This window comes from Pristis pectinata, chromosome 8, assembly GCF_009764475.1.
Source record: "Pristis pectinata isolate sPriPec2 chromosome 8, sPriPec2.1.pri, whole genome shotgun sequence".
Taxonomy (NCBI): Eukaryota; Metazoa; Chordata; class Chondrichthyes; order Rhinopristiformes; family Pristidae; genus Pristis; species Pristis pectinata.
The window spans coordinates 18,107,969-18,121,687 of NC_067412.1; the positions used below are offsets into that span (position 1 = coordinate 18,107,969).

At 37.9% G+C, this 13,719-nt stretch overlaps 1 protein-coding gene across 4 annotated transcripts in view; it reads right to left on the reverse strand.

Moving 5' to 3' along the window:
• pdxdc1 (pyridoxal-dependent decarboxylase domain containing 1) overlaps positions 1–13,719 on the reverse strand; it is a 55,203-nt gene that overhangs the window by 24,203 nt on the left and 17,281 nt on the right. For all 4 annotated transcript variants that reach the window (XM_052021155.1, XM_052021154.1, XM_052021152.1 and 1 more), the window contains exons 6-13: positions 12,815–13,004; positions 10,131–10,199; positions 9,805–9,883; positions 7,026–7,110; positions 5,757–5,805; positions 5,341–5,442; positions 4,940–5,065; positions 537–587 (exon numbers count right to left, since the gene is read on the reverse strand). In XM_052021155.1, the coding sequence (XP_051877115.1) occupies positions 537–587; positions 4,940–5,065; positions 5,341–5,442; positions 5,757–5,805; positions 7,026–7,110; positions 9,805–9,883; positions 10,131–10,199; positions 12,815–13,004 (751 nt within the window). The remainder of the gene's footprint in view (positions 1–536; positions 588–4,939; positions 5,066–5,340; positions 5,443–5,756; positions 5,806–7,025; positions 7,111–9,804; positions 9,884–10,130; positions 10,200–12,814; positions 13,005–13,719) is intronic.

Genomic DNA, 13,719 nt, shown 5'->3' on the forward strand with positions numbered 1-13,719 from the left:
TATTGTACATAAAGCTTACAGTAAAAGTGTAATAAAATTAATAGGTATCACCAATATAAAACCATTCATTCTGCATTGATTTGTTACTCAGCAGATTTGAGGCTTTTTTTTTTAAATTATTAGCCATTTGTTATTTGAAGTTTCAATCTAAGTAACTGTCAATTAACCCAATACTTTCAACCAGAATCAAATCAAATTAGGTGCAAGGAAATACCAGACTGCAAAGCTGAAAGAAATTTATACATTTAAAGAGGACCTTTTCTCCTGCTCAATATTAGTTGAGCAAAGTTACAAAAATTGAGTCGACATAACATCCTGTAAAGGTGTTTTCTTAAAACAAATGTCATTTCTAGAGTACATTCAGCAAGTTGGTTCAGAATTAAATTTATCCCCTTTAATTAACAAATCCTTAAAACATTACTTGTCCAAAACTTTGTGTCTACTAATGCCACACCACCACTACTACTGAATCAATCACAGATGGTGCTTATTCGACTCGTCAACAGAAGCTACGAAAATACAAGTACAATACGTACCGAGGTTCTGATAGAACTTAATTTTTTTAAGTTTTCCAGCAGTCTTTGGCTCTGAAAAAAAAATGTAACAGTTATCACTTTTATTTCTCCCCAATTTCACCAACTAATTTCAACCCTGTATACAAGGCGAAAATCCTTCAATGCCTCATTCAAACAGCACTTTATCATCTTGGGTGTTGACAAACTACTTAAACATGTGAACCAGACAGAGTCCAATACAACTGGCATTAAATAAAGATAGATCTGAAGGCAATACAGCAAAAAAAAAATCAAGCTCTCTACTTGCGCTTCAGGAGTGTTAGTGTACCTAAAAATAATCAATAAAAATTGGTCCTGACCGAAATAGGAAGCATGTTCCTCATTGTACACAAAATTACAAGGTGGCCATTTCACCCATCGACTTTATCTACAAGAACAAAAGGTAATTATGTCATTGATTTTAAGTGTTTCCGATCCCTGTATCCTGAATTCCACTGTGCTCCAAGGAAGAGGAAATTCCTGATACAAGAACTAAATTTGCTGCTTACTTGTTTAAGTCTGCTTCTTTGCCCTATTTTCTCTAACCTGGTGTTCCACAATTACCTTTACCAACTTGCCTGCTATCTTACACACACTACCATTTTCTGTGAAGCTGCAAAAGCCAAGTTTGTAATTTTTCGTCACAACTATTTCAAGTACTATGGATCAGCTCAGTGATCCCTGTCTGGTCTCCAAGGCCTGTAAGTTTGCTTGTGCTTCAGTGACCAAAAACTGAACATGATACTCAAGGATTTACCTGATTACTGTGTAATTTCCTTCAATTAAGGGCATTATTTTGGCTACTAATAACGTGTTTTGATTGCTATTCCATAACAGGTGTACACGTTAAAGCTGATGTTCATTATTCCTAGACATCTCCCAATTTCATCATTCACTAGTTCAACAATGTTCCACTTTTCCTTATGATCTGCAACACTACCAAACTTTCTGTCAGTTTTCACCTAATTATACATTTTTTTTCCAAAAAAAATTGTACTTCTTTGGTATTCTCTGCAGATTTAATTCCATCTTCCCAAGATTGTATCGATGTTTAAAAAATTTGCTTTGAGCTTCTGATTCCAAGGCATTATTTTAAATTAGAAGAGTGCAGTTCCCAAAACTGATCTTTGAGACTCCAATTATTACTCCCCACCCCCATCCACTATGGGTACATCGAGAAGGTGATTCAGAATTTAGAACGATCCATACAAATAAGAAAATTATCGATTTCTACAGTGTATTTGGTTTAAAAGAGTCAGTGCAATACATATAATAATTCTGGTATTTCATCAAGAATAAGTTACAATAAAAATGGTGAGATATTCCTCACTAGTCCACAAATAGAAAGGAGCCAGAATTCCTGGCAGCTAAATTGTGGTGTTAAAGGAATCATGTTGCTGTAAAATGGAATGTGATTCTCCCATTCGTCCCGATGAACACCCAACTGCGTAACCCATACCATGTTGCTAAGTCCTTGTTTACTAGAAAAAAAAGGACCTTAGAAAGGATGCCTAAAATTGACTCTGCTCTGTCCATGGATACAACACTACTCCACCAGCTAGTATTGGAGCAGCGTCAACTACATATGACAGCCAAAAAATGAGCTAGTCTTTTTTGATGAAGGCTTTGATACAAATCAGTACTAACTGCTTTTTGGAAGAATGGCTCAAAACATGGACACTTCTATACACGTGTTATAAAGGGAGCAAGTTACCTACTGATAACAACATATGAACTGAAGCCCATGTTTTCCCCCTAAACACTTAAGAGATAGAAGATTGGCTGGCTAGAGGAAACAAGGATAGGCGTACATTGGTCTTTTTCTGGCTGGCAAGATGAAACGAGTGGTGTGCCATAGAGATAGGTGCTGGGGCTCAACCTTAAACAACTTGAATGAAAAGAGTGAAGGCACAGTTATTAAATTTGCTGATGACACACAGATAGGTAGGAAAGTTGCGAAGAGCACATCTGTAGAGGATATAGACAGGTTAAGTTGATAGGCAAAAATCTAGCAGAGCATAATTCAGGAAAATGTGAAACTAACCATTTTTGTTCTGAAAAATAAAGCGTATTAGCAAAATGGTGAGAGATTACAGAGCTCTGATACAGAGGGATTTGGGTGCCCTTGTGCATGGTCGGCTAAAGGCTAGCAGGAAGGCATAGAAAATACTAGAAATACTTAGGTCACACAGCACTCTAATTTTCCTGCCCACTCTTTTCTCTCTCCACTGTTCAGGGCTCCAAACACTGTTCATGTGAAGCAGCTGCTTACTTGTGCTGCTTTCAACTTAGTGTCACATACTCACTTCTCACTATGTGGTTTCTTCTACACTGCAGGGCAAAAGCAGATTGCGTGACTTTTTTTTTACAGAACATCTCCATTCAGTCCCCAAGCAAAACCCCAAGCTTCCACTCACCTGTCAGTTTAACACTGTCTCACTTCATCACCAATCTTTCTGCTCTGCCACCTACATACTTCCAATGAAGCTCATGGAGAGCATCTCTTTTTCTAACAAGTCAAATTAGAGCTTTCTAGACTCAATAAATTCACAAATTTCAGTTAGGAAGAAAGTACGCATTTCTATTTCCGATTTCCACTTTCCCTTCAGATTTCAGGTGATCATTCGGCATTTACACCTCCTCTAGTTTTTTAGTTATCTTGCACAAAAATATCAGAGCTCAAGAAAGACAAAGAAAGTATATAAAACATTAAGTAGCATAATACCTAGGTTCATTATCTCTTCATTATTTAGGGAGGGTTGTAGACACTCCATTTTGATCTTACTGTGTTGACAAGTAAAACAATAGTCATTGGACTATTTCACATCATGTCCTTCTGGCCTATGTTTAGGGTCGTCATACATCTCCTACTGCCTGCCATGCCCACATAGAGAGTGCCAACAGAAAACAGAAGGAATAAACTCCATGTTTTCTGTATGGCAAGCTGTGACCAGTGAGGCATTCAATAAGCAGTGTTCGGGTCTTACCTTATCTATATGAAGGTGTACTGAGTAAGTTTACTGATGATACAAAGCTCAGTGAGATGGCAAGCTAGCTTCAGGAAGAGGTTTCAAAATAATATAGACAGGATATGTGAATGGGATAAGAGCAAGGCAGATAGAATGTTGAGGAGAAAATGTCCACATTATCAGGAAAAATATAAAAGGCATAATACCTTCTAAAAGACAACAGACCGGAGAACATAATCACTGAAGCATCACAAAGTTAACATAGGCACAGCAAGTATTTAAGAAAGTGGTATGTTAGGCTTTACAACAAAGTGGTTGAGATACATCTTACTGTAGCCACACAGGAGGACCATGGTGAGAGGATGGCTGGAATACGATGAAATGCAATAAAGACAAGACTGATTTTTGGGACAAAGGGATTATCCGAAGAACATAGATTGAGTAGACGAAGGGTAAATCTCCACAAGAAATTAAAAGAATGAAGGGGAATTTAATCAAAATATCCAATTCCTAGGAATCCTGATGGGGATGGTATGATCCAATACTGATGCTAGAACCAAGCATCAGTATTGGATTAAGGGATCTGCCATTTAGAACTAAGTTGAGGAGAAATTTCTTCCATCAAAAATTATGAATCTTTGCAATTGTCTGGCCCAAAAAGAAAGCGATGGATTTTTGAATACTGGAAGATTCAAGGGAAATGGGAATGGTACTGACAGGTGTAATTGAAATAAAGATCAAACATGATTGCACTGAATATCTGATCAGAGTACCATTTTTACCTTCTCTATCTTTTCAAAGATTTCCCCCCACAAATACCATCAACATCTACCTGACTTATAGATACACGGTGTGCTTTCACCTTGTCTATGCCCCTCATGATCTTATATACATGATAGAGGAGTATAAAGCACATGGTCTTTTTTCCGGGGGGGGGTGGTGGTGGAGGGGTTGCTGCTAAAAACAAGAGGGCATAGGTTTAAGATCTGAGTCATGAGATTTAAAAGGAACATCAGGGGCAGCTTTTTCATGCAAAAGGTGGTGCATATTTGGAACAAGCTGCCAGAAATAATAGTTGAGGCGGGCACATTAACAATATTTAAAAGCCATCTGGATAAGTACATGGATAGGAGAGGTTTAGAGGACTATGGGCCAAGCGCAGGGAGATGGGACTAGCTCACTGGGCAACTCAGTCGGCATGGACGTGTTGGGCCGAAAGGCCTGTTTCCATGCTGTACGACTCTATGAAGCACAAATTCTTGTCATCCAAAAAGAGGCTGCACAGAGTTATCTAGCTCCATGAGAATTATTAGTCTTCACTTAACCAAATTTGGAGTGCCACTTATCAGATAACGTTAAACAGCACCGACAAAATCCAATAAGATTCAAGCAACAGGAATCAAAGTTAACACTTACCAGCTGAGAAGCATACTTGATTCTGTCAACTATCCCATCGTGTCCCAAGTATTGCAGAGAGAGCCAGAGAGGCAAAGCTCGAAGTTTCTCAACTGGCTGACTTGTGGTGAGGCCCGCAGCTAGAGACTAAAATAGTCAATAAGTACAGGACATATTCTAGAGTTCAAAAAACTTTGAATAATCTTCTAAATTTGGAGTGCACTAGCTTCTTTTAGAAACATCTTCCTGTAACACGATTTGGATTTTTTTTTTCTGGATTTCAAGTAAAAAATTTGATACAAATAGTTTGTAATGTCTATAAATAAGGTTGCTAATTATTACAGAATATGAACCTAGATTTCATGTTTCAAGGCAAAAATTCTTAACTTCTTTGTACATTGGTCATTAAAGTAATCACTCACCAGTGAAGGATCCTCATGTCTATATAATGTCACTGCAGGCACAGCTGGAAGACCCAACCAGGGTCCTAAAGTCAAGGTCATGCTGTCACATTTAGTTGCAGCCTACAAAAATAAGAGAGTCAAAGCCTGCACTGAACTCAGTCTTATGCAATGTTCAATGAATTTAAATAATAAACTCTAATGAAACCATGTAAAAAGCTAAAGTCATACATTGAGGACTCATTTAGGAATTGAAAACAATGTTTGTTCTCAAAGCTTTCTGAAAGCAATACAGTATTTGCCTCCTGCATTACATTGTTTTGGAATGAGTACAATTACACATCAGAATAATTGAAGTTCCAAGTGCCTTTAAAGATCATATGAATTGTAAAAATGCATTAACTTAGATGTACATCACAAATGAAAATGATACTAACCAGTACAGATGAGGAAACATAACCAAGTGTCAATGTGGCCAAATTAACACTGCAATACAAAAACAAAAAAATAAAAATGATTTTCGCTATAAACCAGAGATTAGTGAAAACTTTTGGGAAGAGAAGATTACTATACAGATTTGGAAAAAGGTAAATGTTATTTACTCAGCCCAATTTGAAATTTTTGATCAGCTAACAGAGGGTGATGAAGGCAACCTGATTGATGTGGTGTTTGTGAACTTCCAAAAGGAGTTTTTTTTTTAAAACACCACAATGCTTTTGCCAACAAAACTGAAACACATTGAATAAAAGGGTGATTAGCAGTACGGATAAGGAATTGGTTTAGTAACAGAAAGCAGAGCCAAAGGGAACAGTCTGATATATGGTGGTGTTCCTTGGATTAGTGCTGAGACCCTGCTTGGGTCTATAGAGAACAATTTCAAAACAATACTTGAACTTGTAGAGATAGTAAGGAGGATGATATAAAACCTAGATTTCAGGGAAAGCTCGGGAAAAATGAGATTGTACTCATTAGGCCAGAAATGTTGATAAAAGATTTGCTAGAGATATTGCGGGGAAAAAAAAATAAAGGGGTTTAGACAGGATAGAAAGAGGGAAACTGTTCCCATTGATGGAAAGATCAGGAAAAAGAGCATGCAGATTTAAGTGGGTGGCAAAAAAATGACAGCATGAGGAAAAGCTTTTTTTTCATTACAAGTGGTTGGTATCTGGAATGCATTGCTGGACTGAGAGATTGGAGGCAGATTCAATTGTGGCTTTCAAAAGAGTGTTGGATCAGTACCTGTAGAAGTAATACTATGTCAACAGGCAAATGGAGGTAATGAGACTAACTTTTGGAAAGAGAAGATTACCATATGGACTTGTGAAAAGGTAAATGTTTTTAACCAGCCTGATTTGGATTTTTTGATCAGAAAACAGAGGGTGACAAAGGCAATCTGAATGATGTGGTGACTTCCAAAAAACTGAATGGCTTCCTCCTGTGCCTTTACTATTCTGCAATCACATCAATTACAAAATGGACACTTAATAGAATAGTAGTATCAGTGCAGATTAGTCTATTCTTCCCGTCAGATACCATAGTGCCACACCAGCTTGCTTGGGGTGGGGGATAAACCGCCAACCATTTAAGTAATTTCCTACCTGTATGTAATAACAATGTAGTGTTGTGTTTTCATGGAACAAGAACCTTATTTAGTTAAGGAGTCACACTAAATTTAGTAGAGAATTTGTAGAGGTACTTATTCTTACCCTTCTACATGCAGCCACATCTTGTGCTGACTGCAGAGTTCCTTCAATCGTACAAGTTTATCTGTATGTCCTGCACCTGGTGTACCTAAAACAAAGTTTAAAAAAAAGTTTGCAAGTTTTATTTAAATTAGCAAAGATCAAACAGTTCCCCAATAGCAGCGCCTGCAGCTCTGATCTCAGTGGAGGTGATAATTTTAAAATCAGTACAAAACCTTCCTGTTTACTGGGCTATTGTTCTGGTGAGAACCATGTTGAAACAAAGGCACTCTGTTTCTAAATTCTACAGCTGACAATCATATCAGTGTTGCATATGCTGCCTACACGATTCCGGCAGTGAATAAGCATCAACCAAAGCACTCACATGATGTGCATCATGTGCCAGTAGAACAACAATTCTTTACCTTTAAGGGTGGAAAAAAAAATCATAACACATTGCAGAGGCATTCTCAGTGACAAATGGACTTTGGGCCTTTACGAGGAGTTAACCAAACTCTGCCATGGAGATGGATTGTAAGGAGGATCTTAAAGGAGAAGAGAGGGCATGAAAAATACAGTTTTGCGAGCAAGAGGCACAGCACAAGATATCCAACTTTAAAGAAGACTGCTTTCAAGGGTTTGTCGGGTTAAACAAAATTAAAGAAATAGGGAAAGTTGAGTTTATGAGGGGATTTCAAAGCAAGGATTGAAATTTACAATGGGAGGCTTTGGGAAAACCTGGAGCCAAATTAAATAAGCAACAGCAGGATATATGGATGAGCAATATTTGAAGCATGAAGAACATGGGAAGCAGTTTTGGATGTGCTAACTCAAGCTGTAAAGATATGGAATACATGCCTGGAGATGACAATGGCATGCACAAATATTTCAGCAGCAAGTAGCTTAAGGCAAGAATGGAGATGGGTGAAAGTAGGGTGGGCTGGGGCTGGGGCTGGGGGGGGGGGGAAGGGCAGATGGAGAAATGATACTTTGTTATCGAGAGCTTATAGGCTCAAGTAGGTTGCCAAAGTTGCAAACAACGGAACGATGGCAAGCCATGTGATTTGTGAAGACAAGGATACTGGCATTTTTTTGTCCCCAAATGTGATTGAGACGGTACAGAAGCAGTGGATATGAAGAAGGCAGTGCAGTGGTAAAGTTGATGTCAGTTGGATACTTGTTACAACTAACCACATTTCAATAGATCATTTAATTAAGGAGCTGCATGCATAAGAGGAAATGGGATGGAGTTAGTGAGGTTTTAGAGTGGGTGTGTTGATTTAGTTTCTCCAGGATAGAGGAATAGATTCTTGGAAAACTGCAGACTCAGAACATATGGTAGCATAGCGTTGTAACTGAACTAATATCACTGGCCTGGATGATCAAGGGATGAGAGCTAAGTCCTACTCTGGCTGCTGAGGAATTTAAATTCAAGAAACTAAACACATCTGGAATAAGACAAAAAGCTAGCATCAGTAAAAAAATAACCATAAAATAACAATCATGAAAAAAACATCTGGTTCACCACCATCTTTCAGCAAAGGAAATCTGCTGTCATTAACCAGTTTGGGCAGCACAGTGGCACAGATAGTGGAGCGTTGCCTCACAGCTCCAGCGACTCAGATTCAATTCTGACATCTGGTGCTGCATGTGTGGAGTTTGCACCTTTTCCCTGTGACCATGTGGGTTTCCTCCCATATCCCAAAGACTTGCACATTGGTAGGTTAATTGTCCACTGTAATTTGACCCTAGTCTGTAGGTGAGTGGCAGAATGTAGGGGGTAGAGGAGTTGATGGGAATGTGTTGAGAAGAAAATGGGATTAGTGCAGGAATAATATAAATGGATGCTTGATGGCCGGCATGGATTCAGTGGGCTAGAGGTCCTGTTTCCATGCCAATTCTTTTGCTCCCTGCAACTCCAGACACATGGCATCATGCTCAAGTCTTAATTCAGTTTAGCAATTAGACCTGGGCAATAAATGCTGGCTTCCTATGAACAAATTAAAACATAATGATTTCCCTATCTGCCTCTGCACCATCGTTCAACATTCTTTGACCATGATTAAATGAGTAAGAGTGAAACCAAGTCATCCCACTACGTTGGTGTAGTTAAACAATCACAAAGGATATTATGTCAGTTTCTGAATGGGTCTCAATGCATTGTTAGTGCAGAATCCTAATTAAATAATCCAAGATGGAGTTGTGAGACAGGTAAGTAACACTATGTACAAAGACTCAAGAAATAAAGGAAGTTGGAGATAGAAGGATCGAGGGGGGTCAATGGTGCAATTATGAATAAGGATTAATACTCTTCTAAGGTAGAGGAGAGTCTATTCATGCTACTTCTAAGCAAGCCATGGTAATGCAATCACTTGAGGAGATGGGTATAATTTTCAAAATGAGCTTGGAGACACAAGAAAGTGAAAAAAGATACTAGAGCAGGTTACGTTGCAGACAAAGCTGGGGAGCAGTGGACTACTGATGGATTAATCTTAGAGACAACAAAAGACAATTATGAACTCCCGGTACTTGGAGGTGTAAGTAAAGGATGCATTGGAAAGGGATTTAAGGAGACAAGTGACGGAGAAAAGCTGGGGTTGTCTAATCAGCAATCTGACCAGAACACCTTGCTGACACAAAAAGTGCTCTTAAATTGGAAAAAAAAAGATGTTGGAGGCCCCATTCCTATCATTCCCCCTTAATCCACGAACGTCACATGGATAACTCACAATATCACTTTCGGAAGCACCAGTAATTAAGGTGGCGATACAATTATTTTCTTAGAGCTGTTCTTATAGCATACCTGCATTGGCGACAAGCAAGAGGGGAAGCTTTCCACAATCAATATCATCTTTAATGAGCCTTTCAAGTAGGGCTACATCCTGTCAAAACAATGAATGATAAATCACTAAAATACCACAAAGTGAGTTTGCATAACCACCTTGCATGGAATAATGCTAGAGGAAAGGGGTTTGTGATTTGCAATTCAGCTGGAGTCAGTACAAGTACATAATCTATTACGTTGAGGTGGTACTGTGATGGAGTTCCACAAAACAGATGTGGATTAAAAACACGTACAAGTTCCCAATCCTCCTCCACTTCCCAATTTATACTAAATCAAAAACTTACCATTTGATGCTGAGATCCAAACATGGTGTTACAAGGCACACTACACATACAGGAAATTGGGAGACCAAGCTGAAATGCAAGGAGAAAAATAAAGCACACAATTTAGTTATAGTATAACTGCAGGTCCCTATCTTCTCATAGCCAAACATTATCCTTCTAGAAAAAATAATCCTGGGGCCAGATCACACCGGCTATTGCTGTTTAAATGACAGTAAGTTCTGGACTTGCATTAGTGCTGTCAAACACAGAGGTCCAGGACTTACTGAGAGTTTGCAGGATTACAGGTGATAAAAGCCTAGATTTCTGCATTTAGCTAAATTTGTGTCATCTATAGGAAACTTATGGTTTCCAGGAACTGAGCAGGTGGCAATAATTGGATTGATCGGAAGAATTTGCACAGACTAGAGAGCAGGTCCTATAAATCACTTTATCATTACCCACAGATTGGAGATCAAGGGGAAAACCTAAAACAGGAACTAAAATAAACATTCCAAAATGATACAATTTTAAGAAGTTTGTGCTTGTAAAGTTGTATTGCTCCATAACCTTTTTAATTTTAATTAGTTCCCCCTCCCCCACATGGAGTGCAGCAGTGGAGTCTATATTGCTGGCGCAGAATCTTGGACCCCTTAATATCACTGGGAAATGCAGGGTTGCAGGTTGAGGTAAAGGGGAATGCAAGTTACTCTTTAAAAATTATTTTGCTTTGCAGTAGTGTTTTTAATTATTCATAAGTTTTAGGTTATTTATTTATTGTTTGTGTAACTAATTTTAAAAATTATTTATGGATGTGATTGCACTGGAGTCAGTGCAGAACAGATTTACCAGGAATTTTAGCTATGAGGAGAGACCAGATAAGCTGGTTTTGTTTCCTTTGTCACATCGCAGGATGAAGAAGACCTGACTGGGTTTTGCAAAAACATGAGACACAGGGTAGATAATGAGAATTTTTTCCTCTTAGCAGATATGTCTACCACCTGAGGACATAGGTATAAGGTTAGGGGTAGGAGATTTAGAAATGATCTGAGGAAGAGTTTTTTTTCCCGACCAGTAGGTAGTTGAAACCTGAAACTCACCACCCAAGGGCGTGGTGAAGGCAGATACTCCGACAATATTTAAGAAATATTTGTGTGAAGTGCCATGGAATAGAAGGCTACGGGCCAATTGTTGGGAAACTGGATTAGTATACATAAATACCTGTTAGCCAGCACAGACACATTGGGCTATCAGGATTGTATGATTGCATGAGATTAAGTTCCTTAAAATATCTAAAAATTTAAAAATCAGATGGTACACTAGTAAAGCTGGCGTTGGAACTTTGCCAGTTATCAGTTGTCCACATCATGTCACCATGGGAGTTGTTGCTGCTCAGACCACATCACAAGATTATGGGATGAGTAGGGCAGAGGAACAGCAGGTGGCATGACTTTTCTTCCATGTGAATTTTACATGAACCATTTACTCAAACTTAAAGTTTACAAAATTTAATAGAAGCAAATCCATCTAGCGTAGTCACAAACAAATTTACAAAGTAGCAGCAAAGATTCTTAATTCCAAATTAATACTCATTATTTGGTTTCTCTAGACAGACACCTTAATTTTTCCAGTCAGGTCCATTAAAGTTGAAAAATGTGCCAGTTTCTTTTATATGGTTCATTATCTGAATAACCAATGTGTTGTTATTGTTGTGTAAGAGTGATAGTAATTTCTGCTTCCTGCATATTCTCAGTTAAACACTCCAAGTTGTTATTATTGATCCTGCTCTTCCATGGGGCACAGTGTTTCAGATACAAATGCAGAATCAGTTATAGCTTTTAGAGCCAATAAAGACAAGCATGGAGCTTTGCTGACCATCAGTGGCCGCTGACTTGAATTTCACTTTTTTGCACACTAATCATTGTGTTGCAAAAACCAATGAAAATACTAAGCCTCGATCAAACAATAATTACTGCTAAGTTAACTCTCTAACATTTGGAATAATTTTTTTCCCCCACAAGTGTGGTGTCTCATTCCAATTTCACAAGCATTTAAAAATATTATTTTACAATAAACTGTTTAAAGTTTATTCATAATATTTTATTTCCCTTTTGATCACATCTATGCCCCAACTTTTATTTCACTTTATGTACAATAATTAAAATACAAATTATGATAGTTGTTGCTCTACTACCTGTGCAAATTCTTCAATGTGACTGGCTGAGATCTGTCTATTTTCATCTGCTCAGTTCTTGAAAACCACAAATTTATTCACCACAAATTCAAAGCCACTTAATTGCTATGTTTGAAGTTATTTTCAAGGCCACTAAACTAACATGGGCTGTTTTTGGAGATCAGTCACGCCTTTGCCAGACAGCAACCCTAAGCCAAGGTATTTTGTGCTACTATTTCCCGAAAGTTATATCCGTGTTCAGTATCTTGTTTACTACTTTGTACCTTCATGTATTGTCACAATTACATTGTTCCCTTATGCTCTCAAGTCTACAGAGATGATTGGCAGAAAATTTTCGGAAACAAAAATGCGAACAAGTAGGTTTCCAAATACTAAATAGAAAGAATTCACAGAATGGTTCCTCAGATCTGACTGTCTATTTACATCTAATTTTTTTAAATACATACTAAACAAAAATTAATAATCAATCCCATTTGAATTGTCATTTTACACATAATGTAGTAATGTATTTTACCTGATTGCAGATATACTGGCCCAGACCTGTTCTACTTGCAGCACTAATATAGAGGACAGGTAGTTTTCTTTGCAAGACATTAAAACCTTCTGTTGCATAGTCCTCATAGTTTGAGTGAATGACGAGTTTGCAGACTTTCAACACACCTTCTCGATCATCTTCATGATAATAGGCAGACCCATTTTCATACCTGAACACAAATTACAGATCTTAATTCATTATCATGCATTTTAAATATTAAAGCTCATCCATATAGTCTAGGATGAATTCCCACTCACTAAATTTTAAACTATCCCTTCTCATCAAAATACGTGAAGACAGATGGCAAATCTGGAAACCAGAATGGCATCATTACCTGAAGATACAGCCTTGAATGAGAGCCCTCAACAGAATTCTTAACCCCAGGGGAATATGTAATAAAATTACACAGTTTTATTGAACAGAAGGAAGCCATTTGACACACCAGGCCGGTGTATATTCTTTGTAAGATTTGTATCGTTTAATTCTACACACCATCTCTTCCCATACAACTTTTCAAATTAGTCATCTGAGTATATGATCAGTTCCAATAGTATCTACTTCCATTAATTACTATTTTTGGTGCATCTTCCAGATCTCAATAGCCCCATTTGAAATAGTCATAGTATTATCCTTGATCAATATTTCCCACCTCTCCTCCTGTCCATATTTCCTCACCAGCTTCCCAAACAACCCTGAATACTTTGCAGCAGGAATCTTTCATTCCCATTTCAGATTTCCATTTTAGATTCTACACCTTTTCATTCTTCTCTGCTGTTGTTCCTAGTTCCCTCCCTCTGCCAAATTTAACTTCCAAGTTAATCTCCTCACAAAGGTGTTTGGACTTGCTCTTTTCTAGTTAAAGAAAAACCTCACAGACTTCAAAA